The 25,409-nt window shown below is 38.3% G+C and overlaps 1 protein-coding gene across 2 annotated transcripts in view; it reads right to left on the bottom strand.

Moving 5' to 3' along the window:
- Tmtc1 (Transmembrane O-mannosyltransferase targeting cadherins 1) overlaps positions 1-21,538 on the bottom strand; it is a 61,759-nt gene extending 40,221 nt beyond the window's left edge. For both annotated transcript variants that reach the window (XM_064679462.1, XM_064679464.1), the window contains exons 1-2: positions 20,905-21,538; positions 8,748-9,091 (exon numbers count right to left, since the gene is read on the bottom strand). In XM_064679462.1, the coding sequence (XP_064535532.1) occupies positions 8,748-8,821 (74 nt within the window). In that variant the 5' untranslated portion in view covers positions 8,822-9,091; positions 20,905-21,538. The remainder of the gene's footprint in view (positions 1-8,747; positions 9,092-20,904) is intronic.
- Positions 21,539-25,409: the final 3,871 nt, after the last annotated feature.

Here is a 25,409-nt window from a genome sequence, read left to right as displayed (position 1 = left end):
TCAGCTCGGTTGCAAGTAACAGCAGCAACAGCAGCAACAACAATGCGCTCAATTGGCTCAAAATGAGTTTTTATGGGATTTGCATACTCTGAATAGGGAAATAAGTGCAAACAATAGCAAAAGCAAAACACGGGCAAGTCTTCTCTGCATTGTTTTCTTTTTCTCACACAAAATTTTTGTAAATTCTCTCATATTGTTTGGCATTTTGCTGGCTTAAAATTTGCATTTGCATAATTTTCATTTTTATGATACGCGGCTCATTTTCTGTTTTTGTTAATTGTTTCTTGTTGGAAAAGAAAAAACCGCAAGCCTAAAGAGTTACTAAAAACCAAGCTAGACGTGATCGAATTCTTGATACTCTGTACGGTTATAAATGCAACTATTGTTCACTTATGTAGTTTATGGAAGCGTTTATCCGATTGCCTTGAAATCAATGAAAATTTAAAATCATACTCATACCTAACCATCAAGCCGGTTTGAGTATGGATTTCAAATTTGGCATTTATTATGATACGTATCTTAGCCTGAATTAAGAAGAGCGGAACCGAAACCTGAATTGAACCATATTTTTTCAAAGATGTGAGAGTGCTCTAATCGGGAGTGTCCGACTAGGAAATATCCTGACACCAGCGCCGAGCCACCTTGACATTCCAGCTTCCTTCTATACTTGCTTGATGAGAATCTTTCTCTTGGTCCACCCAATCGGAAATGGTAATATATATTTCAATTTCAAATCTCTACTGTATCTAGTTGCCGAGATAAACGTGTTCACGGGGATGGACTAAAACATATACACTTAATGGGGTCAGAGATGTTTCTATTACATAGATTTTCGCAAAAACAGTATTCCCTATTTAACCATTTTAAATGGGAATTAAATCGGGGTTTTTCACTTGTTTTAATAAATAAAATGATGTTCATACATTTCCTTTATTTCGTAAACAAATGAAAAGTTATATTAAAAGACATTATACGAGCTCTGGTTCCTTAAGTATATGCATTCATTAGAACTGTAAGCCGAACTACAGAAGCCATGTTAAATAGACAACTATGCTACACTATTTGCACCCATAACAGCTACAGGGTATACTACAACGCAACAGAACTAAACAGAACAGAGCAGAAGTGAACATTTAATGCGCACAATTACTTTGCATACATTACGGCGCGTGTGAGTGTCCGGCGCAGATTTGTGTGGTCTGGAGTTGGGAGCTGGAGTTGCAGCTGGAATTGCCTGCCTTTTATGGCGGCTCCTGCCCGACTTCTTTTACATAATAAAAGCGTAAACACGTTTTCACCATGGGCCAACCGGCGCGCCCATTACTTTGGCGCCGGCGTCGCCTCTCGCCCAAAAGTGCGCCTCTAAGTGCCTCTAGGGTCCGGATTAGGTCTCAGTCCATTTAGGTGGCGTCCACTTACGCGTGGCTGTTGCAAATAAAATTGCCTTTTTGGCTAGTTTTATGAATTGTTTCAATGCTCATTTACCGGTTGGCCTAATGGGTGCATTGCCTTCGCATTCTCGCCAATATATTTACTCCAAGTAGTGTACACGAATGTTATTAAACGGCCTATAAAGGGCACAAGGCTTGCCTGTTTTATGGCTCATGGAACTGTTTTGAGTAGATTCTGGGAATAACTACGCTTAAGATAATGTTTAGATAAAGCACAAATGGTGGGAGGAGTTCGAGAAGGTTTCTGCGAAAGGGCATAGATAATGTTTAGATATAGCAAAAATGGTGGGAGAAGGTTTGTGCGAAAGGGAATATGGACAAAACAACATATGTTATCTGCTTCTTTAAATTATTCAACAACAATTCATGTTTTTATTGCAAAGCAGAATATAATTATCTGTATCGAATTTTTCTTGGTTTAGTTTAAAAAAAAATATATAATATTGATTTTATTTACACAATATGTCTAATCTATACAATTTAATTGAAACTCAAGAACCAACTTTTTGATTGTGCACCAGATTGCTTGTAAAGTTTTTCAAAGAAACGAATGAAAAGAAAACTATTTGAAGAGAGGCAAATAAAATCAATTTCAAGAATCATTGGATATTTTCTTGATTGCATTTGCGATTTTTATATCATCAGATAAATATTCTTCAACTGAAAAGGTCGGATAGTCAAAAAGACTTAAGATTTTGATTCGTTACTCAATTAATAAAAAGAAAACACAGTTTTTTCTGTTGTTATTTTATTTGAAAGATTTTTTTTTACTCCCATTTATTTACTTGGTTTTATTTTGCATTTCAACATTTTTCTGCTCCCGACATCAAATTGAAACTTTGAAACACTTTTTTCGCCATTGTTTTCATAAATTGTAGAGCTTAGTTGCTTAGTTTGGAGAACACATATCTTAGTTATACGCCATTTCCACAAAGTAACTGAAAATTCGCATTTAGCTCGTTTTTCCCTGCTCGATTCGCATTTTTTTCGGTGCGTATTGCACAAAGAAGTTTAACTTCTCTTTTTTTGCTGCGCCACTTCGCTGTGCAATGTGCACGCATTGCCACTCGGTTGTGTTTGTGTGTGTGTGTGTGTAAGGGTATACTCGGATGTACAGATACGTAGACATACGCACTCACACATACTACTGTCGCAGTCGAAGCAGATTACTAAAGTCGCAGCTAACATATTTTTGCAGAGTGAGAGCTGGAAAAAGGCGAACGGGAAACGCAAGTGAAGAAATAGAAAAACAAATATAGGAAGGAAAAAGAATTGTATAGGTTCGAAGACTAAATACTCTGGCTGACAAATTGTTAATAAATGCTATAATTATAGGACGAAATATAAATGAATTTGCTTGGATAGAAATATGGTAGAAATATGGTATGGATAATATACACTTAATTGGATATAGATGGAAATACATATATATATTTTGATATACATAAAATGTGTTTCAATATATGTATGTCTATTGAGACATTGAAAAAATATACACAAAATTTTACAAATAGACTTAGCTGTAAGGCTTGGTTTGAAATTTAAAAACATGATGTCTTCGTGAATCTGATTTTCCAAAACCATGAACGCTGACATTCGTTAATATTGTATTACTTAATACAATACAAAGCTAAAATATCAATTTGCAAATTCTCAAATTTTTATTCTTAAAGAATTAATAATTTAGGTTGCAGAGCTCCAACTGCCCGCTCTACTGAAAATATTTTATTGTACAGGTCGTGCTTTCGTTTTGATTTGTACCCAGAAATGGCATCTTCCACATATGGTTAAAATTATAGCAGCTTTTTCTGTAACAAAACAGAGAAAGATACCGAAACTTGAAGTGACACCATTTGCCTGCAAGACGTTACATATTACATGACGAAACTGAAATGCCCCATGTGAGGGGAAAAAAATTAAAAAAAAACTGTTGCAAGTGCGCTAAAGTTTCATGCTTCAATGGATGCCGACGCCAATGCCCACTCCCCCACTCCCCCACCCCCGTTCCCCGCCCTCGCCGTGTGGTTGTTCCTGGTGGAACTTCGGTTTTCTTGGCGGCGCGGCAGCTTCAAGAACAATCAAATTTGCAGCCAGCTGAATTTCTGTTGTTGCCCCTGGGCATAATATTCTCATTGTTGTTGTTGCACATGCAACGGGCGGTTCGGAGGGGGGCAGCACTTTCATAATCGAAGCGCCAGCTAACCGGAGTCGATAGTCGAACTGTGCCACAAACCTCCTGCGGGTTCTTTCCACATTAAAGCCGTAACGGGGCACACTTAAAATTTAAAAGGCTCCGGGAGCCCCAATCCATTGTCTGGCAGGCACTCAGGCACACATATGCTTAACGCTTACGGCTGGGAATATGTCTCTGGCTCTGCCTTTGGCTTTGGCTTTGGCGCTGTCTTTGGCTGTGGCTGTGGGTTTAGTTTTTGGCTTAAACGTTGCCTGCTTTCTGGGGCAGAGTGGGGTTTACTTGGGTGTTTTTTTTTTCCGTTGCTTCTTTCACTTTTTTATTTGCATATTTTAATGCAAATTGTGCAGAATTAATTTAGTGCTGTTTAGTCTGCTGTCTTTTCCCCTTGCTCAGCCCACTCGCTTGTATCCAATTTCCAGGCACTTTTACCCCGTCCAAAACCAAAATGTTCTGCCACAATTTTGGCTGTTCGTGTCGAGTGGGCGAGAGGTTTCGTTTCATATGTAAATATTTCGAGTTTCAACTTTTATTTCCTTCAAGTTCGTCGCTTTACTTTATTGTTTATGCTTAAAGTGTGTTTCAAGGCGCATTGAAGTGTGGCCTAGTTTACCGCCAAGAGCTGTCTCCCTCTCTCTGTTGGCCCGGGCCAGAGAGGTCGAGGGCGAAAAATATTTTATGAGCCATATTATGTAAACTGAATTTAGTTTTTGGCATTTGCTTGCCGTCTTCATTGCCAGTTTGTTGCTGAATTATTCGACAAGGCATTCAACTGGCACAACAATTTGCTGTGCTCTGCGTCTTCCTTTTCAGACAAATTTTTGAAAAAGGGTTAAAGAAACGCGTACACACAATTGTTGGGCGTTCTATATGGATATAAGGGTTAATTTTCGTTTATAATATAATTTAATATCATATTTTTACACACTTAAATGTTGCATATTAAATTATTTGCTAAAAATTATGTACTCCGCTTAGACATTGTAGTACTTAACACTCTTGTATTTGGCAGTTCAAGTGGTGCGTAGTCAGCTAGCAAAAATTGTAAGAATTATTAGACTAGAAATTGTATAAAAAATTTCACTCACGTACAAAGGAAATGAAATGAAATGAATTTCTGAGCCGTCCCTCAGTTTGTGCTCCTAGTTATCTACATAGTCCGCGTCTGTGTCTCTTTTTTTTTTTTGCTCTTACCCAACGGCAGCAGCAGCTGCAGCTCGTGAGAGTCCGCGAAATTTATGCTGATCATTCATAATGTCAGACGCGAGTGAACAGGACCCTGCACCGACCCCGACCTCGACCCAGAGAAGCCGGCGTGGTGCCCTTTAGAGCGGAGGCAAGGACTAGGCTCAGGAGCTCTAACGAGCGGGAACTGTGAAAATGAATGTGCATAAAGTGGGTCAGATCACATGACCGATTTCTCTCTACATTAAAGCTGAAATACGCTTGGGCCGTGGAATATATATAAATTTTCTATTATTTATTAAAGGCATATTACATAGGTAACATCCTTCAAGCGGAATCTAGCTCTGAATTTAAATGCAGAACCAGAGTATAACAATTTGCCAGTACTCATGTTTGATGCCCTGCCAGGGATTAAAATATACATGTTGATTTAATGCATATGTGATCTTAAAGGTAATACCAAATATAGGTAACAAGGGTATGCTGATTTTTTGCAAATGTATGAGACAGGCAGAAGAAGAGTTCTCCAACCCCAGCAGATCCCAAACACTTTAAAAGCAAAAGACTACAATTTGGAAACTCAATTAATAAAGTCGATTTCTCGTGTCTTTTCCATGAAATCAATTAAAATCGATGTTGATATTTGTTGTGCGTTTATGAGAGCTATAGAAAGTTCAAGAGACGAATCGATGCGGTTCAGATATGGCAAAGCTATGGGTTAGAAATGTGTGAAAGTATAATGAAATTGTTTCCCACTTTTAATTTTGAAAAGGTTCCATGGAATTGACTAAAGACTATTCTTGAGATAGTTATAATTGAGTCGCCAAGTTCAGACAAGCTCAGATCGCACCAATAGATACCCTATAAATTTATATGTTTATTTATATGTATGTAAAGCCAGTGGGCCGATAGGGTAAGTGGGCAGCTGCAAGGGACGGGTGGTGGGAAGGTAAATGAAAAAAAATGTAAGAAAGAAATCAGCAAAGCAACACAAAAGTCGTGCACAATAAGAAAGGAAAATCAATTTCCGCTTTCAAAATAATTCCAAAGCCATACAAAGCTGTATGAACCGAGCCAAGATGAGGCTGAACTGAGCTCAGCTCCGCTCAGCGGAACAATGAGAGCGGACGGAGGAGAGCGGAGTGTGAATTGGATGGAGGGCTGAGAAAAAGTTGCCATTATCCTGTGCGCCAGCGAGAGATAAGATATTTGCACAAGAATGGCATTCAGTTGATAAAATCCGATTTGAAAATGAGCGAATGCCTGGCAATGAGCAAAGCACGCGGCACGGACTCCGGACTCCCCCATTTCGAAGAATGGTGGCAAAAGCTGTAGCAAAACAAAGCGCAGACACTGTAGTGGGCGGCGGGCGGTGTGGGCGGTGTGTGGGGTGTATTAAAGGAGTCTGGCCTCGTCGCTGGCAAGGATAACAATTTTATAAATAAATATTTGTGCGCCCAGCAAAGTTGCCTTCGCTCCTTTGCGTTTCGCTTTTGAACTCAACTATCTGGCGATAAATCATTTGAAGTTGTCGTTCCCTGCAATTGGCCCGGTGACAATCTTTGTACCAAAAAAAAAAAACCAAAAAGAAAGAAAGAAAAAGAAAAGCTAAGGAAAAAGAGAAAAACAAAAACTCAAGGACACAATCGGCTGCTGCTCCTGCTCCAGCTGCTTGTTGTTCTTGTTGTTGCTATTGGCCACGTTTTACGCACTTTCGCCCGTAAATCTGCGACGAGCTGTACTGAAGTGCAAAGCGGAAGCGTGTCTCCGTCTGATAGTCCAATGACTTCCGCTCCTGCCGTTTAATGCTTTTTAATGAGTTGCTGCTCCCTGCCAGTAAAAGGTGCCAGAGAGAGTCAGAGGGGCGGAGTGAGGGGAGGGGGGGGGGGGTGCAAAGACATGTGAACTTAATCGATATCATTGATGACAGCTTTTCGCATGTCTTCCCAAAATTAAAACGCCCTTTCACGGGTTCAGGCCTGGACAGCAGCATTTGTGCATAAAGGTTTAACAGAACCTCAGAAAGTTTGGTTTTACGTTTCGTTAGATTTTTGAGTGTTTTATGTTTACATTTGTAAAAACATTTTTACCGAATATGACTTTCTTCTAAGATTATTTTTGCTTAATACAATTGGTTTAGCTGATGTTATTTAAGTGTCAGGTCTAGTTTTATATAAGTGTATAAAAACACAAACATTTTTCTCGAGATCATCTTTAAAATTCATTTATCTACAATGTGTAAAGATGTGTGCAAAGCTTTTGCCCAATACCAACATTTTTTTTTGGGTACCTACTTAATAAAAATATGAAAATAAGAAGAAGCTTTCTGTTCCACAAATATACAAGCAGAAATGGTTTTCAAGTTTCAAATTAACTAAAGAGAAATTGAGACAATCATAGTAAAAGTCTTTCAGATTCAATAAAAAAAAGGTTAATAAAGTCTTTTAATCAAAAGTTCATAATAATCGAAAATGTTATCTAAAGTGCGTTAAGCCGTATATTATTATATTATCAGTTCCTCTAAATCGTATATTTTAAGCTGAGAGTTGAGTAAATTAAATAAAATCCGGAATACCCCACAAAGAATTTTACAATATATAATTTTAATTGTTTATAGAATTATCTGAGTTCCATCCAACAAAAGGGTGTCTAAAATCTTCCAGCTGGCGAAAAAATACGTTAAATATTTTTAAATATTTAAAAAAAAAAGTAGATAAAGTAATTTGTAAGCTGGTTCTAATCTAAATTTCTTTAAGCCCCGCTAAATCTATAATTATAAAGAAATTATACAATTATAGTTCTTGCACTCAACTTTACCAACCTTGACTTGAATCAAAGTCAAGTGTCATGCGAGATCAGATTATAACGTGTACAAAACTTGCCGAAACAAGGCAGAAATTGATTCCTGGAACACCCACATATGTATTTTTTAATACGTCTGCTCCGATTGATGACTTTTTGCCTTTGCCTTTGCCTCTCTTTTTTTACTTTTTTCTTTGGATGTTTCTTTCTGGGCTTAAAGCATTGTGTCCAAATCGCTTTTGGACGACAGTTTAGAATTCGATTGGAGCGCCATTTGGTAGCCTCATTACTTATGCCGGTCAGGTAAATCTTGTAAAAACTGACCCCTCTCTCCACCCTACCCCAACACGCGCCTACCCTCTCAGTCAGATGCTTGTGGCCAGCTCCTTTTCTTTTTTTTTTTTTGTCACTGTTGATTGACTCGATTTGTTGTTGGGCGGCGCCTTAAAGTGCTTAGTACAACTTTAATTTGTTGTTGTTTTTTGTTTTTTATTTTTTATTTTGTCGGCCATTGCTCAGATTTGACTGTCTTTGGGAGCAGGCGTTCCGGGCACTTGTTTTCGCCTTGTTGAGGAAAGGGAGTGCTTGGAGCCGCGGGCGCTTGGCTTTCTTCGTGCCGTGCATTGATAAATGAGCCAGCTACAAAGGTCGTTGCCAGGGTCGCGGGCTTTGGGCTCTCTTTTTCTTTTATTATTTGTTTATGCGCTGCGGACTGTCCGTCGTTTGGTCTATTGAAAAGTCGCCCATACACACCTCTCCCACCCTCTGCGGACTTGCTCGCTCTGGGCTCTACCCGGAAGATAAACAAGTGGCCGCAAATGGCGGGTCCAAAGTCGATGGCGAGTTGCTAACAAATTGTGGGCAATATTTTTGTTTCATCAACAGTGTCCTTGTCGTCGTTGCCCAGCTCCTTGGGGCCATTGGCAACTTTATTGCATTATTGAAAAACTTGTCCAAATATTTTGAATGTGTAGAAAAGCTTTTTGCTCTTATTAAATTTGCAGCCCTCTCGCACGTCGCACTTTATTTAATTGTATCAAAATATTGTATGCCCAGATCGTATGTATATATAAATATATATAAGCGTGTACTCTCAAGTGTTTCTAAATTTATCCTACCTTAGTTTTTTGCTTCTGGAGCTGCAGTTGTGACAGCGCTGCTCAGTTTTCAGTTTCATCCAAATTGTTGCCATATTTACACATGATTTTATTAATGCATTTTCCCATAGTTTTCACATAGCTATGAAATTTTCATGAGTTTTCATGCCTCGCACTGCATACAAGTATGATAAATTATTATTGTTATTATTTGTTGTTGTTTTGTTTTGCTTGCAACAGGCGCTTTACTTCGTGCCAACAATTTTAATCATCCGAATTCTTTTGAGTTTTAATTAAATTTCCCTTTATATTTTCCGATAGTTGGTTTTTACTTTCATTCCCACTGCTCATCAAACATTTACGAGCTGAAAGGAAGAATTAAATATTTTGCAATTTATATTAAATTGTTTGGTATTTTATTATTAAGGCACAAAGTAGTAACTGATATTAATTCATATTTCTGTAAAAGCGAAATGCAATTTGAGAGCTTTACATATCGCATTATCGTGCTGGCAATATATGTTACCCATTGTTGGGCACAGTCCCATTATCAAAGCCCTACGAATGATTTTCTGATTCGCAAGTAATTATGTTATAGGCATGGGCAGAAAAAATATGTTTGTATGAACAGAGCGCGAATGCACAATGCGTATTACATACTTTTAGGATCATACTTGTGTATAAATCAAAGAAAAGAACTTGACTTGGCCATTTTTGCCAACAGGTGGGCAGCCAAAGAACTCCACAATTCAAAAGCACGGCAGCTTAAAATACAATAAAATAAATAACTCAAGAAAGAAAAGTACAACGAAACTGGAAGCTTTTCATTCAAATCGGCAAACAAAAAGCATTTATATAAATTCGATGCGAGAATGAAATTCATAGCATGGGCTTTGAAAAGTTATATATATTTATAGAACTGAAAATCAAATTATATTTTTGTTTGTGAATATTAAAACACAATAAGTAAGAGTGGTAAGAGGTACAAAGAAGATTTTTTTTAATTTATAAAAAGGGATTTATAAATTCTATTTAAGATGTTTCAATTCACATTTCACATCTCTATATAAAAACTGTTTGTCCTGGCTGACTGGCTGACTGACTGACTGACTGAATGACTGAATGACTGAATGACTGACTGACTGGCTGACTGACTGGCTGACTGACTGAATGACTGACACAGTCCGACTCGTAAGAGCTAGGTAGCTAAAATTGTCACTACAATTGCCTTATGTGATTGAAGTGCGCACTTAGACAAGGAAAAGTTCCACCCGCAAATGTGAAAAAGTCGTGAAAAACATTTGTGTCAAATTGTTTTGTTTACCATCCGAGAAGAACCGAATACGTGTTTTAGCGATTTCGGAAATACCACCCATCATTTAATAACCATCAAATCGGTGTGAAACTCATTTCCAAGAATCTTTGAAAAAAATTTATTTGATACGGAAAATATTGAGACAAAATGGTTACTGAACGAAAGTTTATTTTTCGGTTTCAAGATACTCAGCTCAAGACTATCCTAAGCAGAAGATATTGATTCCAACTATAATGTATAAATTGGACTTTAGTTGAGTTCAATATAGTACAAGAATATTTAAATTGTCTTCGGCAGGAGAACTATATCTAGAATTTGAAGCCCCAAGCCTGCCACGGGCAATGCCGGGAAATACCCGCTAGTTATATACATATATTTTCATCGATCGGAGCTTATCTGCTATTATAGCTCAAAGTTGGATTTGAAACCAAGTTCGCCTTAGCCATATTCAAAGTATACCAAATTTCATACGGCCCACTATTCTCCTCTCTGCCTTTTTATCGTAACTTAAATTTGTTGATTGCATCACAATTATATGGATTTTGTCCTGCACTTCTAGTTAATTCCTAAACACGCAATCCAATTTACTTAGAAATTCGCAGCTGTTCCCTCTAGGCGTCACAAGTGGCGTATGCGCAATTTATGCGCCATACAAATGTATTATTAATATGGTATATCGCATTTGAACGCACAGTATTATTTTCATGCAGCATGCAAATAAAATCGAAACGTGGCTAATTTTCAGCGTCTCCAAGCGAAATCAATGGCAGCTGTCAACGTGCTTGTTCCGTGCGCTCCACCACGTGCCTTCGCGCCTCTTCGCCCAGAAGGCTTCTCGATAAAATAATAAATAATAGAAAAATGCGCATAGAAATTGGTGGGCTGATTTTTTATGTCTGACTGTGGAGTGGGAATAAATGTGCGTGACACGCGCTCAACTCTTGGGCTTTTGGCCTACCGATTTGCCTCTATATATGTACATGTGCTGAGCGTGTGTCCGTGTGTGAATATAAGTCGATTTTAAAATGTGTGCGTTTGGGTCTCTTGTATTATTGAATACGACATTTATATGCCACCGCCGGCCACATGCGCATTTTCACATAATAGACTCAAACACATACACAGATACAGCTACATATACATATACGTACATAGAGATACAGATACAGATATAGATATAGATACAGATACAAATGCGCTGCCATTTGGCGTAGCCAACTGTCAGGCGCACGCATTTTGGCGGTTGACATTCTGACAAAAGCAGAAACAACACCAAAGCGCACAATAGACAGCCAATAGATGCAGAAACACGCGCCCAATACACACACACATATCCACACATAGCACACACACACGCGAGCACACACACATACGCCTCACAGACACAACGCTTTGTTGGCCAAATGAGGCGAAAGCGTTTCACTAATTAGGCCTCAATTTCAATTACGTGCACAGCAAACTAAACAAATATTAGCTGGCAAATTAAAAATATATTTTCGTGTGCATAAAATATAAAAATATATTTTAAAAGTATCTATGCATACAGCTCAAAGTGGCTTGACGATTAATTAATGGCATTGCAACCAACTCTAAATATATTAATTAGCATCAGGCACAAAAGAAACAAAATATTTGTTTGTTTAAACAATTAAATGTAACATAATAAAAGATTGACTATGTCACACCCTGTATCAAGTTTTCTTTTGATTAACTTAAATTTACTTAAATTATTGATTTATTTAAATTATAGATTTTAGTTCAGTTATTATTATAAAATAATAATAATAATACAATACACAATATAATATAATACAAAACATTATATAACAAGCAATTATATTATAACAATAACGAATCTACATCTATTGAAATTCTAATATTTTAAGCTTCTTTCCGTTTTTAATAGCGAAACAGAAACCAAAATTAAATAAATATGATAAATTGAGCATAGTGTTCATTTCCTTTACCAAATAGAATAGAATTATAATTGATTACATATTGAGTAAATCAAACATTCCAAGTCATTTTATTTTAGCCCAAAAAGAAATGATATTTTTAATTTCTGCACATATTCAAATAAATTCTGTGAAATGTACGCACTTTTGGAATTTAATTGATTTTTAATGCTAGAATGTTATTAAAATTTAGCGAAAAAATTATACTATAAATAATGAAATCTGAGCGAAGAATTTTGGCTCTGCATTCTGTGTGTACACTATATGTATTTATATTATATATTAAATATAATGTACTAGCGGGTATAACCCGGCCTTGCCCGTGGCACGTATGTTATAAAATCAAAAAAGCTTTGAAAATGATTTTGTAACTGATCGGACGGGAATCAAACAACTTTAATGCAAATCGGAAAACTCTTAAAATTCACCAAAAAAAATCTTAAATATGCATTTTCCACCGAAGGAGTTTAGATTTTGCGAGAAATGTGAAACACGTCTCTAATGATTTTTCTTATAGATCTTTGGAAATAAATTTGAACACAAAACGTCATCCACCAAATCTTCGACCCCCATTTGCACCAAGGAGGCATGGATTTTCCTAAAAGTGTGAAACACCCCTCAAACGAATTTAAACATAGATCTTTAAATATGAATTTGGGGCCGATCGGATGGTAAACAAAAAACTTTCGTACAGCCTTTTTCCGCCAATTTACCACTGTTGCGGGTGGAATTTTCCAAATCGCTGAAATACGTACTTATTAAGTTCTTATGAAGAGCTTTGAAAATAAGTTTGAAGCAAATCGGACACAACTTAAAACGCCGCCCAAAAAATCTTTAAATAGCATTACCCCCGAAGAAGTTTGAATTCTGCGAAAAGTGAGCAACACGTCTCAAATGATTTTTCATATAGATCACAAAGATCTTTCAAAATAAGTTTGGGGCCGATCGGATAGTAAACAAAAAAGTTACATACAAACGTTTTTCGCGATTTTTCCACACTTGCGAGTGGAATTTCCCGAAACCCCGTCTTAACGTGCACCTACGTCACATAAAGCAGCTACAGTGAAAATTTCAGCTTCCTAGCTCTTACGGTTTGGGCTGTGCGTGGATCACCAATCAGTCAGTCAGTCAGTCAGTCAGTCAGGACAAACAGTTTTATGTATAGAGATTATATATTTATTATATAAATTATCAACATTATCTCCAACTTCTGTCTGTTCTCAATTGTGTAATATTATTAACACTGGGTATGCTGCCTCACGTAACGTTGCTGGCATCGAATATCAACTACTCAGCAAATAATTACCTCGAAATAATTCACTATATAATAGTATTAGGTGGAATGTACACTCACACACTCACACACACACACAAACACACACCGACAACAGGACAGCGGAAGAGGGGAAAACAGCAACAAACACGAAAGTGGAACGAAAAATAAATTAGAATTTTTGTTTAATTGGAAATTTGATGCGAAATAACAAAAACGTTTTAACTTGCACGTTCTTGTTGTAGTCGCAGTTGTTGATGTTGTTGTGATTTTTGTTGTTGTATTTGATGTTGTTGTTGTTGTTGTTGTTGTTGTTGTTTTACGCGTTGCTTTTCTCCTGCGCTGGCATTGCGCAAATTGAGCTTTTCTCATCATATTAAATTTCATCAATATGTACCTATTATTTTCATTTTGAGCATCATTATTTCTGAAGATGAAATATGGCATAAAATACTGAAATATCAGCAGCACTCAGCGGTTCGCTGTTCAAGGCATTTATAATGTACACTGAATTGTAGGGAGGGTGCCCCTGGCCATTGGGCAGGGGAAATTAATGTTAAGACTGGGCCATTGAGAGGAAATAATTTATATAAGGCATACGACAATTATTTTAAATGTAAAATGAAGACTAAATGAATGGATGAATAGTACTCGAAAAGAAAATAAAGGAATGAATAAAATCCAGCAATAAAATGAACAATATATTTTATATATATTTAAATTTAATTTCATACCAACAGCTCTTTACTTGCTACTTTTGTTTTAGAAGTCCTTAAAGTAACCTTCTTTTTGCATATTTAAAAACATATTGAGAAATTAACATAAACTTAAAAGAGAAGTTGTCAAAAGTTGATATAGTATATTCCTTATTTGTTCATAAACCATGCGACTGGGTTAATTATAAATTAAAAATTAAATTATATTACCAACTTATAGGAAATTAAAAAAGCTTTTGAATTTTACTTAGAAAACTAATATATTTAACTATTTCAAGAATTTCTTAAAGACACTTTTACTGAAAAAAATATATATATACTATTATGTTCCCACATTTTGCCCGCTGCAAAATCATAAAACAAACGCATAAGTATTATCGTTTCGAGAAATACTTTAAATTTTGGCAGACCATTAACGTGGCCATAAAGTTTGTTAGTTGATATAAGCCAGAAACAAATAAATTCAACTCGCTCTCCCCTTTGTTCGCCCTCTAGCGCCATTTTGGTTCATTGTGAATGGGAAAAAGTTAAAACGCATTTCCGCTTTCCCGCTCCGCTCCGCCTCGCCTCGCCTCGCCCGCGCGCCTGATGTGTGGCGCATTATTAACGCACATAAAACTCGCATATAAAGTGATTTAAATTTATTTAATATAAAAACCACGATGCAGCAAAGATGTGCGCATAACAATTGCAATAAAATTTAACGTGCATCGATAAAAATATAAAATCCAATAAAAGCAACAACAAAGCAACAGCGATCTCTGCCACACAAACAGACAGGCTGAAAAGAGAACTTCATTACTTATTTGAATGGAAAAAGAAAAAAACAAAAACACAAAATGATGGAAAAACTCACAATGCAACCCATGAATGGGGAAACTGCGGCAGGCGGCAGGAGGCAGGCGGCAGCTTTATTCATTCCCCGCAAATGAAGCGTATGAATCGAGTGGAGTCGAGTTGAGGCGTCAACAAAGGCTAGCGTTAAATGTTTTATATTTAAGAGCTCGCCAATCACCTCCTGACTGACCGGCTGCCCATGTCTCGCATTAACGTTTTCTATACGGCACGGCATACCATAAATATTTATAATTTTCAATTTAAGCAACATTTTCATAGTGCAAGTATGCCACTTTGTGACTTTTGCGTCTCATTGCGAATGTCAAGAGGCCCGAAGTTGGCATTCCGCCTTCCACACTCCCAAAAGGTGACTTAAAAAATTGCATTTTAATTGTTACGCAATTAAAGCAAACGTGTGTTCAATTGCGTGTTCGCAAGTATAAAATGATTTGTTTTACCAGCAGAAATTAACTTTAGTCTGATCGCCTGATATTTAACTAGTACTACAAAAAAGTACAGTATTGCATATAAATCTGTTTTAATATTTAAATTTGTAGATTATTACAAAAACTGATTTCACTGTAAGTCGAATCTTCTCTAAATTATTAATTCCCATCAGAGAGAGGCGCCTCGAAAGGTAATACCCCTGCGACCTACCTACGAGTGCATTTAAGTATTGTATATGTGTGTGAGTGTATGTATGTGCGCGTGTTTGTAAGTGTATGCATGCATGTATGTACGCGTTTATGAATATCTGTACGCATGCATGTTTATTTTCTAATACAAATACAAAGACCAATCTTATTCGCCGCTGTGCAGCAAATTTAAATAAAACAAATTTCTACCAAGTGCTGTACTCCTCGATTCTCAAGAATTCAAGTAGGCTCTGCAGCTTTTCATGCTTAGCTAGTAGAGCAGTGTTTTTTTTTTTGAGGTTTTTTTTTTTGGTGTTTGTTTTTTGTTGTTGTTTTTAGTTTGTTTTTTATGTGAGTGTATGTACATTTATATAGGTGGTGTGTGTCCCGGCTAATGATCGGCAGCGCCCTCTATCGCTGGTAAACGACTTTTAGTAGAGCGGCCAAGATTTGCAGCGCCACTAACGTCGTGCTAGGTACCGTGTCATGGATCGCCTTGCACCTTACAGCACTGCCATCAGCTGATTGGTTAACCATCTGTTTTACTATTGCATTCTCGTCGTGAGAAAGCAATTTTATGTGGGCGGCGACATTTTCCTCTTGTTGGAGAAGTGTGGAGAAATGTGATAGGGAGAAAGCACATAGCATGCTTTCCCCCTCTCCATACCCACACACTCGGGGCAGAACACCAGATTGGTCTTTGAGCCAAGGGAGCGTCGGACACGTGGCAGATCAGCCTTACAGGTACGCATTGGCGTTGTTGTTTACGCCAGTACTTACGCGTTTTGTTTTCCTTGCAGGCATCGCGGCCCAAGATGGGAAATAATGGGAGCGACGAACAAAACGCGACCGCGCACTTTCACTTTCGCTTCGCGTGTGTGTGTGTATGTGTATGTGTATGTGTATGTATGTGTGTATGTATGTATGTATGTATGTGTATGTGTATGTGTGTATGTATGTGTATGTGTATGTGTATGTGTATGTATGTATGGATGTGTGTCTGTATGTATGTATATACTAGAAGCCATACATATTCAAACCCTAAACTTCGCCCATTCAGATTTATTTCGAGGTCATAAAACCAGATTTCGAATACACTGAAAAGAAAAAAAGCTACTTAAAGCTCACTTAAAGCGAATAGCTCAAACAAACTGAAACAATTGAAGCTTCAGATAAAAAGCTTGCTATGCAAATACCTTCCTACAATACAAATTAAGAAAAATTCCGGAATTTCGTGCTTAAATCAAGTAAAACCCATTTTAGCGAGAGCTTTTAAAATGGAAATAAAATTCACTTTATATAATCAAATTTTGGAGTGCAAAAAAGTTCAATCAACTTGCCTTTGATCTGGTTTATTACCTAATTTTACTAATTCTAAGCCCGATAAAAGAACAAAATCAATCTTTATCGACTTTTAAGCTAAGAACAAAATGGCGATAATTTTTGGCGATCAATTCGTTAATTATCTTTATTTTCAATCTAGCATTAAAGTTAAGAAAGCAACTCTTAAATCAAACTCAATTTGTTCCTAAACCAATACTAGTTGACTTTAGTACAAGATTAATCTGTTCGGAATCAAGAATTTTAATTCAGAAATATTAAAATTGAACTGAAGCTTGTTTTGTGTTAAGAAATCGAAATGTTAAAGATTTATAAGCTGACCAAAATGTTAAAAAACTGACTTCTCGCTCCGATTATGAAGTTACATTTGTCATATTGATCGCCTTCGTTATTAATGGTAATTGCTTTTAAAAAAATGTTTTAAATAAAGCAGAAATTGTTAGCCGCTATCATGTTTGGCTAGGATTGTTTGTGAGTAACTTTTTAAAATATCTTCAGAAAGTAGGAATAGCATAGAACCCAATTGCATAACTTTCTTACGGTCTGTTGTGACCGCACTTCAGTGGCTGGAGCATGGGCATGGGCACGGGCACGGGCTAGGATCCCGGTCTCCGGTCTTCGGTCCCGGTGCTCAACGACATCAAATAAAGTTCTGCAGTTTTTGTGCACTTGGATGTCAACACATCGACACATAACGGCACATTCGTCCAATTTACACACACACACACACACATACACAGACAAGTTGGTCCTGTGGCAGGCAAGAGCCACTCCAAGGACTTCAGCGCCAGACAAGCAGCGTCGTCCTCGAAGTTGAGCAAACTTGAACTTTTGTGGTCCGGCCAGCTGCTGACTGTTGCACAGTCTCCCACAGCCGTATTCATACTGCGTACCACCTATATACATATATATATATATATAGACCTATATACAATTTTGTGTGTGTGTGTGTGTATGTGTGTGTGTACATCAAAGCGCTGCGCCCACAACATTTTTGGCAAGTGCGCGCATTGCTTGGGCTCTAATTACATGTTGGCCTAGAGGAAAACTCGAAACTTGGCGACTGTGGAAAACTCGACTTGAGCATGCGTTGCGGTTTTTCATTTGCATTCGCTTGGACGAACTTAGTTTCCCAACGACTTTTAAGTGAATGAATTGTGTTGAAGTACTTTCTTCTCTCTTTCTCTCTCTCTCACACTCACTCTCTCTTTTTCGGTTGCAGCGAGCATAATTACATTTGGAGCGTCTGTGCGAAGTAGTCGTATCTATATATTATTTATGATTTCCACAGTTTTTCTTCCGAGAGTGTCACCAGGCGTCGACTGTGCTGCTGCTGATAATTTCAGTCGGCTAGGCAAATTCACAGTGAGCCACAGAGTTCACGGTTTAGTGAACAACAACAATTTTCTAGCCATGAATGCATCCGGTATAACCAAAACCCCTGCTTCCTCCCCACCCCACACTGCCCCGCTGTTGCCCAAGAATGCAGCGTTGCTGCGACTGTTTCGGTTTTCTTATGCGCCAACTTTATGTGGGGTGAAGGAAAATCATTTATCAATGTCAGAGAATGTGCTGCATGCACGAGAAGTTGTGTCCTGATGGCGGCGGGGCTGGTGGCTGCTTCCTTCAACAGCCTAAACTCTGATGGGTGTATGTGTATGTGAGTGTGTATGTGTGTGTGGGTGGGTGGGGGTGTGTGCCAAAAAACTTGCGACTTTGTTTCACAAGTGATTTTGAAAATTATGCACACGCATAAATGCGCTCGTTCGTTTCAAGCCTGAAAACTTTGAAACCATTTTATCAATACATAATTCAGAAAACAAAGAAACAATAAAAACAAGAAAGCACGTCACTCCGCAGACGAAATACCCTTCCAGACATATGGCTTTACGATCATGCACATATGTCAGCAGAATAATGCAGCTTGTAATTGTAAGATCTGGAGCTAATATCTTGAAAAACAGATGATTTTTTATACAAAAACTCCTATACGAGTGCCTGTTCCTATAAGATATGATTTTGTAGTCCGATGTTTATAAGAAGGTGAGTAAAATACTCGAGATATCTTAAAACAAAAAAATTTCGATACTAAAACTCATTTTCCGGCCAATCCTTATTCGACTGATTAATAATGCAGAGCCATATGGCTTAGTAGTCCGATATTGAGAAGATTAGGTGCATATGCAAGGAGCATAGTAAAACTTACAAATGCCAAGTTTGGCAAGATATCTAGATAAAAGGAGATTTTCTATAACATCTTAATATTACACTGATCTTTCCTATGGCAACTGTTTGATAAAGTGATCCTATATAAATAGGATGAGTTAGAAGCAAAGTACAACTAATAAACGCAGGGCTTGGTAGACATATTATTATCTATTAGATTCTTACCCTTTTTTTTCTTGTTATGGTTGCGATTGGCTTAAAAAACCTGCCCCTCATATTTCTTTTCTTCATCATCGTAAGTTGCAGTAACACATGCAGGTAATTGTATATACTCCTGTTTCTCTTCTTAACAGGTATCGCTTAATCAAGGTATCTTGAAGAACTATAAAGTGTTTATACAAGATATTTGTAGACCGCTCGGTCTTATGACAGCTATATGATATATGTAGTTGTTCAATTCGGTTGGTCTCGACTTAGCAGAAAGACGGACCTATCCACGCTATAATATCTACTTTCGATCCCAATCAAGAAATTATATATACTTATTGGAGTCACAGCTGTCTCTTTTTGTTCTTTACATGTTTTATGACAAAATTATAAGACCCTCTGCAAGGGCAACAAATGGCTGAACAGCACGCATAGCGCTTGTAGATTCTGGATTTGTTCATTTAGTTGGTTATTTGATTTGTTTTTTTTTTGTTTTGTTTCTTGCGATTTCTCAGCTTAATGTGGGCGTTTGCTTTTGTCTTGGTTTATGGCAGAAAACTTTAGCACTTAGCCGCAGAGCGCAGAGCGCAGAGCGAGCTGCAGCACACAGTCTGTGCTGCAGAGTGTAGAGTGCTGCTTTGAAGTGGCGTCTCGTAGCGGCATTCGTTCTTTTTAAGCGGTCGAGCGGCGCTTCTAATTCTCTGGCCGCCACTTGTTTGCTGGCGAAACAAGTTTGCACTCGAAACTCGTAAATAATGAATGGGGCAAAAGCGCAACCGCACCATTCATAATGGAAAAAGTTGCCCCGTCCACTCAAAACTATTGCACTTGCCACAAGCCGACTACTCTTTGGCCAGTCTACGGCTCTGGTCCCAGCCCGGTCGCCTGCATCCTGCATCCTGCATCCTGCAACGACGTTTCCCTGCCCGGCTACAGCATCGGCAGCCGGCGGCGTTATTGTCATGTGTACAGTAAAAATAACAAATAACAAACACTGGGCGTGCCAGTACATGCCATAAAGGGGCCGTGTTTGTGCATTGACGGCTGTGGCCTTGATGCGGTTGCATGCCCCATGCAACCACCCCCACCCCCACTCCCACCCCCACTGACCACTGGCCAAGGTTAAAGTTGCCATTTTAATGCTGTATCTGCTGTTGTTTATCTTAAAAGCGGCACAGGGCTTTGCTTTTCATTTCAATAGCTATTTGTATGGATATTTTGAGAAGGAAATTGAAATTTCGTTTAGTTTATCGCTGCGATAAATAACTGGGCTAGCTTTAACTATAACCAGACAATGCTGGCCGCAGAGCCAGCTTATTGAAAAATATTCACCTCTTTATCATAATTCTTGTTATTTTTGAAGGTTCTGAGCTTGTTGATATATAAAACACAAAGTACTTAAGGTGTGCACAGCAGAAGTTAGCCGTTCGTTAATACAATAAAGTATTGAATACGTCCAAGCAGAACGCCGAAAACTAGGCAACATTTAATGGTAAAGTTCAATTTCATTTAGAATTAATTTGAAAAGCAATATATATATTTTATTACCAAGAAACAAAAAAAAATTATTGCATAATTAACAATTAACTAAAAAATACTTATTCGCCAGGTTTTTAACGATTTAAAAACTTGTTAAAATTAAATTGAGTGAAATTTTTACAAATTGATTTTTCGACATAATCCACGAGCCAAAGAACTCTTATCTTATCTTATATCTATAATAAAACACTTACCTAGCTTAACTCTGTGATTAGGCGCTTTTTAAAAATCTCCAAAAACTTCCGCAAAATGGTTGGGATTTTCGCAAAAGAAACAACTTAATTAAAAATGACGCAATCGAAACCCAGAACAGAGCAGAACACAAAAAAAAACTGAAAAAACCGGATGAAGGTTGCTTAAAGTCTGCGCTTCGAGCGGAAATTGGAATTCACACACACGTCGTATAACAGATGTCGCCACAGCACATTTCCCTGTAATGGCACACTATATATATTTGTATTTGTGTGTGCGTGCTTGTGTGTGTGTGTGTGCGAGTGCTTTGTGCTGGGAATATTGTGCCGTAATTATTGTAGTATTTTGACTTTAGTTTGAATCTTTTGCGGATTTAAATGCATTTAATTTATGTGGCTGCTTGTGTGCGCATATTTACATTGGGCGCTTTCAACACGACGTCCGCTTGGACATTGCGGCGGGGAAATGCGGGCAAATGGAATATGGCTATGAATGCAAGTTGAGTAAAGGGGAGCGGGGTGGGTGTTCGGGCGATTCGTAATTGCCACACACGTGCACAAAACTCGTATTTCGAAAATCTCAGTTTGCCGGCCCACACGAGACACGAAGCCGACCGAGTCCACCATGCGATTCAAATGTAACAAGCAGACTGAGTATGGCTCAGCAGCGGCAGCTGCAACAGCAACAGCAGCAGCAGAGGCGGCAGCGGCGGCGGCGGCAATATTGCCGACGAGAGCATAAATAGCAGCAGCGACAGCTGTAACGAGTAGCCGACGCGCATCGGCCTCAACACTGCCCACAACAACCGCCAATAAGCAGAGAGCGAGAGAGGGAGAGAGAGAGAGTACGCCTCTCACCCACTCGCTGTAACAGCAGCTCGTGCGGTAATTGTGCGCAAGCGCCTGCTCTCTCGTCTGCTGTTATCGTGGTGAATACGCAGCTCTGTTAAAAGGAGCAACAGTTTGGCGTTGCGTTGGCTCTGAACAACTTTTGTTTTCTTTCTGGGGTAGAGCTGGGGTAAAGCCTAAAGAACCTTAAAAATTAAATAAACTAAAGCTTACAATTGCTAGGCATTTTAATTTTCAATATATATGGATCATTAATACATTTTCGAATAAATAAAAGTGGAGTTTGTGCTTATAAGCTTAGGGTGCACATTGAAAATATTGCTGTTAATTATTATCCGCTGTAATGTTAATGGTTATATTTGCTGTTAAAACTCACCCCTCTTGCTATAATTCTGTTACTTTACAGTAAACGCCGACTGTCTTACCTCGACAGCGAACATAACGTCATAGTTAACAGATTCAAAACTGTAATTAAAATCTGCTATTGCTAGACCGCCGTATAACCATTTAAAGTAAATAATCAACTCTTTTAACTAAAGGTGAATTATATCGATGTCTTCATTCAATAATTCTCTAATAACTATTGATATTCAATATTTGTGTTGTTAAAAAATGTATTAAACTACAATATATTGTGTTAATGAATGCTTTATATGCCTTGCTTTTAAACAATTAATATTCAGTTTTAATATTTCTGTGTACATTATGATAAACGTTCCTGTTAGTGCCTAGCTTAATTCTTGCAGTCTTGCTTTTCGAATATACATTTATTTGGATACCATATTTGATAGCGTGTGAGTGGGGGCAGAACGAACACAACCTCTGCAGAGAAGAAGAGTATGCCTTCTTGTTCAAAGCTGGCTACAGGGTATTTCGTAACTCTACTTTTGCTAATTTCAATTATGGGAACATTTTGCAAGATAATAGCGAAACTAAATTGGATTCAATTGGATTAATTGAGTTTTGCTTGGGTCTTGTTTAAAGCCAGAGCCTCTTTCTCGCATGAATTCCATAATGATGTGCGGATAAACTACTCGCAGGTCATGATTTGTTTGGATTTGCCCTCGAAGTTGGCATCCATTAGCTTGATGCAGTGCATCAACGTGATTTGTCGTTCACCTGCCTCGGCTCCGGTGATTACTGTTATCACATTTTGTGAATCTCTCAGATGAGCGAGCTTAGCGTAAACATAATGCAACAGATTGCTAAGCAGGAAAGCTTCTTATCATCCCAACACTTTTGGGCTCTTATGAAGTTCAACAAATTATTGTGAATGGGATTGCAGCCCCGCCTCCCTGCCATTTGCCTCCCTGCCTCCCGCTCCATGGACTTGTTTTGTTTTTTGGGGTTGATTTGTATGCAGCGCTAAAAGCTTGAAAAATGTTTTACCCGCACGTGTTTCCTGCGCTTTGATAGAACGCACACACACACACACCCACACACACACATTCGAGACACATTATATAAAATAGAATGTAAAGAAAAAGCACAACAATGAAATGCCAGTTGGGTTTGCGCTGCCAGCGACATTCACATTACAATTTCCAAGGGTTTAGGGCTTAGATGCGGGCTGCGCGGGCTGAGCAGGGGGCGGGGGGAGGGGCGCAACCCTTGCGTTTGGCTTGGCGTGTGACAGTTTTCGAGTAGAACAAAATAAAAAGTGTTGCAATTTTTATTTGGTACATTGCAGATTTTGTCGGGCACACTGTGTGGCACATTATGGTTACTAATGAATGACTGGGAAGTACGACGCGGACATCCCCCCCCCCCACCGCCCTCTCTGCGCGGGAGAGGGGGCCTTGAGCGTTAGTCGAATGACTTTTGTCTGCGCGCATTTCTGTTTGACAGCGGGGAGTGCTTGCGCTCTTTCCCAAGCTCCGTACGCAGTGCAAATTTTCCGGGCTGCATTTTCGAAATTGAATCCTGCGAGAATGCGCGCAGACAAACATCTAAATTGTCAACGTAATGCGACAAAATATCGAAGTCAGCGGGTAAAGCCAGAGCCAAAGCCAGGAACAGGAACAGGCACCAGTCAGCAGGCAGCAGGAGGCAGGCACTAGGACACTAGCCAACGGTAAGGAGTAACACCTGCCAGGACATCTCCTGACGCCTTGTCGCTGTGACTCAATTCAGTTGTGTGTGAAACTTGCCAGGCACGAATTCAATTTCGCGTCCACAGATGCCATTCACCTTCGGCACGTACAACTATCAACGTCAACAAGTTACACACAGCGCGGCGCGGCGTGGCGAGGGGGCTGTGCAGCGAGGGTGCAGGGTCCGGAAAGGCGTGGCAAACTAAAGTGGAAAACAGCAGTCAGACAATACAATTGCTTCCTTGAATGCATCTGCCGCCTCCACTACGTCCTTGTCGCTGTCATCCCATTTCCGCTGAAATTGTGAGACGTTTCCTCCTTCCTCGCTCCTCGGTCCTCAGGCGAGCCGTGGAGTCGATTCCCTTCCACACTCTCCTTGTTAGTCACCATGGTGAACGCTTCTGATGCTCCTGACATTTTATACTGAATTATTTATTTAGTTTTGCTTTCTCTATGTGCTCATTACTTCCTTTTTTTAATACCCTGTACTTAGGGTGTTTGCTCAAATCGGTTGGATTGGTTTGTAAAAGTTGGTGGAATTAGTACATAAAGAAATTGCCTGAAAATTATGTTGATTAGAAAATTAGGAAGTTTGGGCTTTTTTTTTAATATTCTTATTATTTAAAAAAAAAAGATTCCAGACAAGGCTATTATATTTTTTCGAGCTTATCTCATCACAGCTTTTATGTTCCAAGAATTTAAGAAAAACCTTAAAGATATTAAAGAAAATTTATTTACAAACTTTAAATAGAATTTAAGATTACTAAAACAAGACTTTAATAAAAATTCCTTGTATAGAATCCACACAAATTTAGTTAATATCACATTTGCTGATAATATAGTTAGTTTAAGTATTTACTATTTTTATTTTACATATAATTTTGTTTTATAAGTTATTTACAATATTATTATAAAAATTCTATAAGAAAAGATGTTCAACTTTGCGTTTCCCCAACGGTCACATATTGAGCAAAAAATATTTTCGATTATAGTTTTTATAAGTAGAGGGTATTTGCTAGTCAGGCATGCTTGCCTGCAGCACAATTGCTTGAGCTTTTTGTCCGCAAAGTTGTGTACGCAGTTTGACATTTTTATTGTGCTGCGTTAAATTTGCAGACGACAAAGTCAAGAAGGCTGAAATATAAACCAAGTCCACGCCCAGGCGATCGCTTACGAGTCTAATTAAATATATGTATGTAGTACATATACTATACACAAATATATGTGTGTTCATATCGATTTATGTGTAGTTGAGGACTTAGCGCCAAATGAAATTGAACAAAATGCGGCTCTCAATCTGTTTGATTACCTCTGAGATTTGTGACGTCGCAGCTCTACTAAAATTAAATATGACTGTGAAATATTTTCAATTTGTGGACACGAAAACTTTTATTCGTCGTACTACGTACATTTTGTTACTGGCTTTTCGGCACCCGTGGGAAATTTCCTAACAGAAAATAAAAGTTTCTGGTCAAGTGAGTGCAAAACTTTTAAGTGACGCACTTTTTTCTTTTTTCTCTCGCCCCCGCCTTCCGCTGCTCTCCTTTGGGCACTTGGGACAGCGTT

The sequence above is a fragment of the Drosophila montana genome, unplaced genomic scaffold (assembly GCF_035044405.1).
Source record: "Drosophila montana isolate Dmon_TW-CO22-7 unplaced genomic scaffold, ASM3504440v1 contig_1_1, whole genome shotgun sequence".
Classification (NCBI taxonomy): Eukaryota; Metazoa; Arthropoda; class Insecta; order Diptera; family Drosophilidae; genus Drosophila; species Drosophila montana.
Note: the sequence above shows the minus strand (reverse complement) of the source record. Positions and strands in the feature narration are given on the sequence as shown.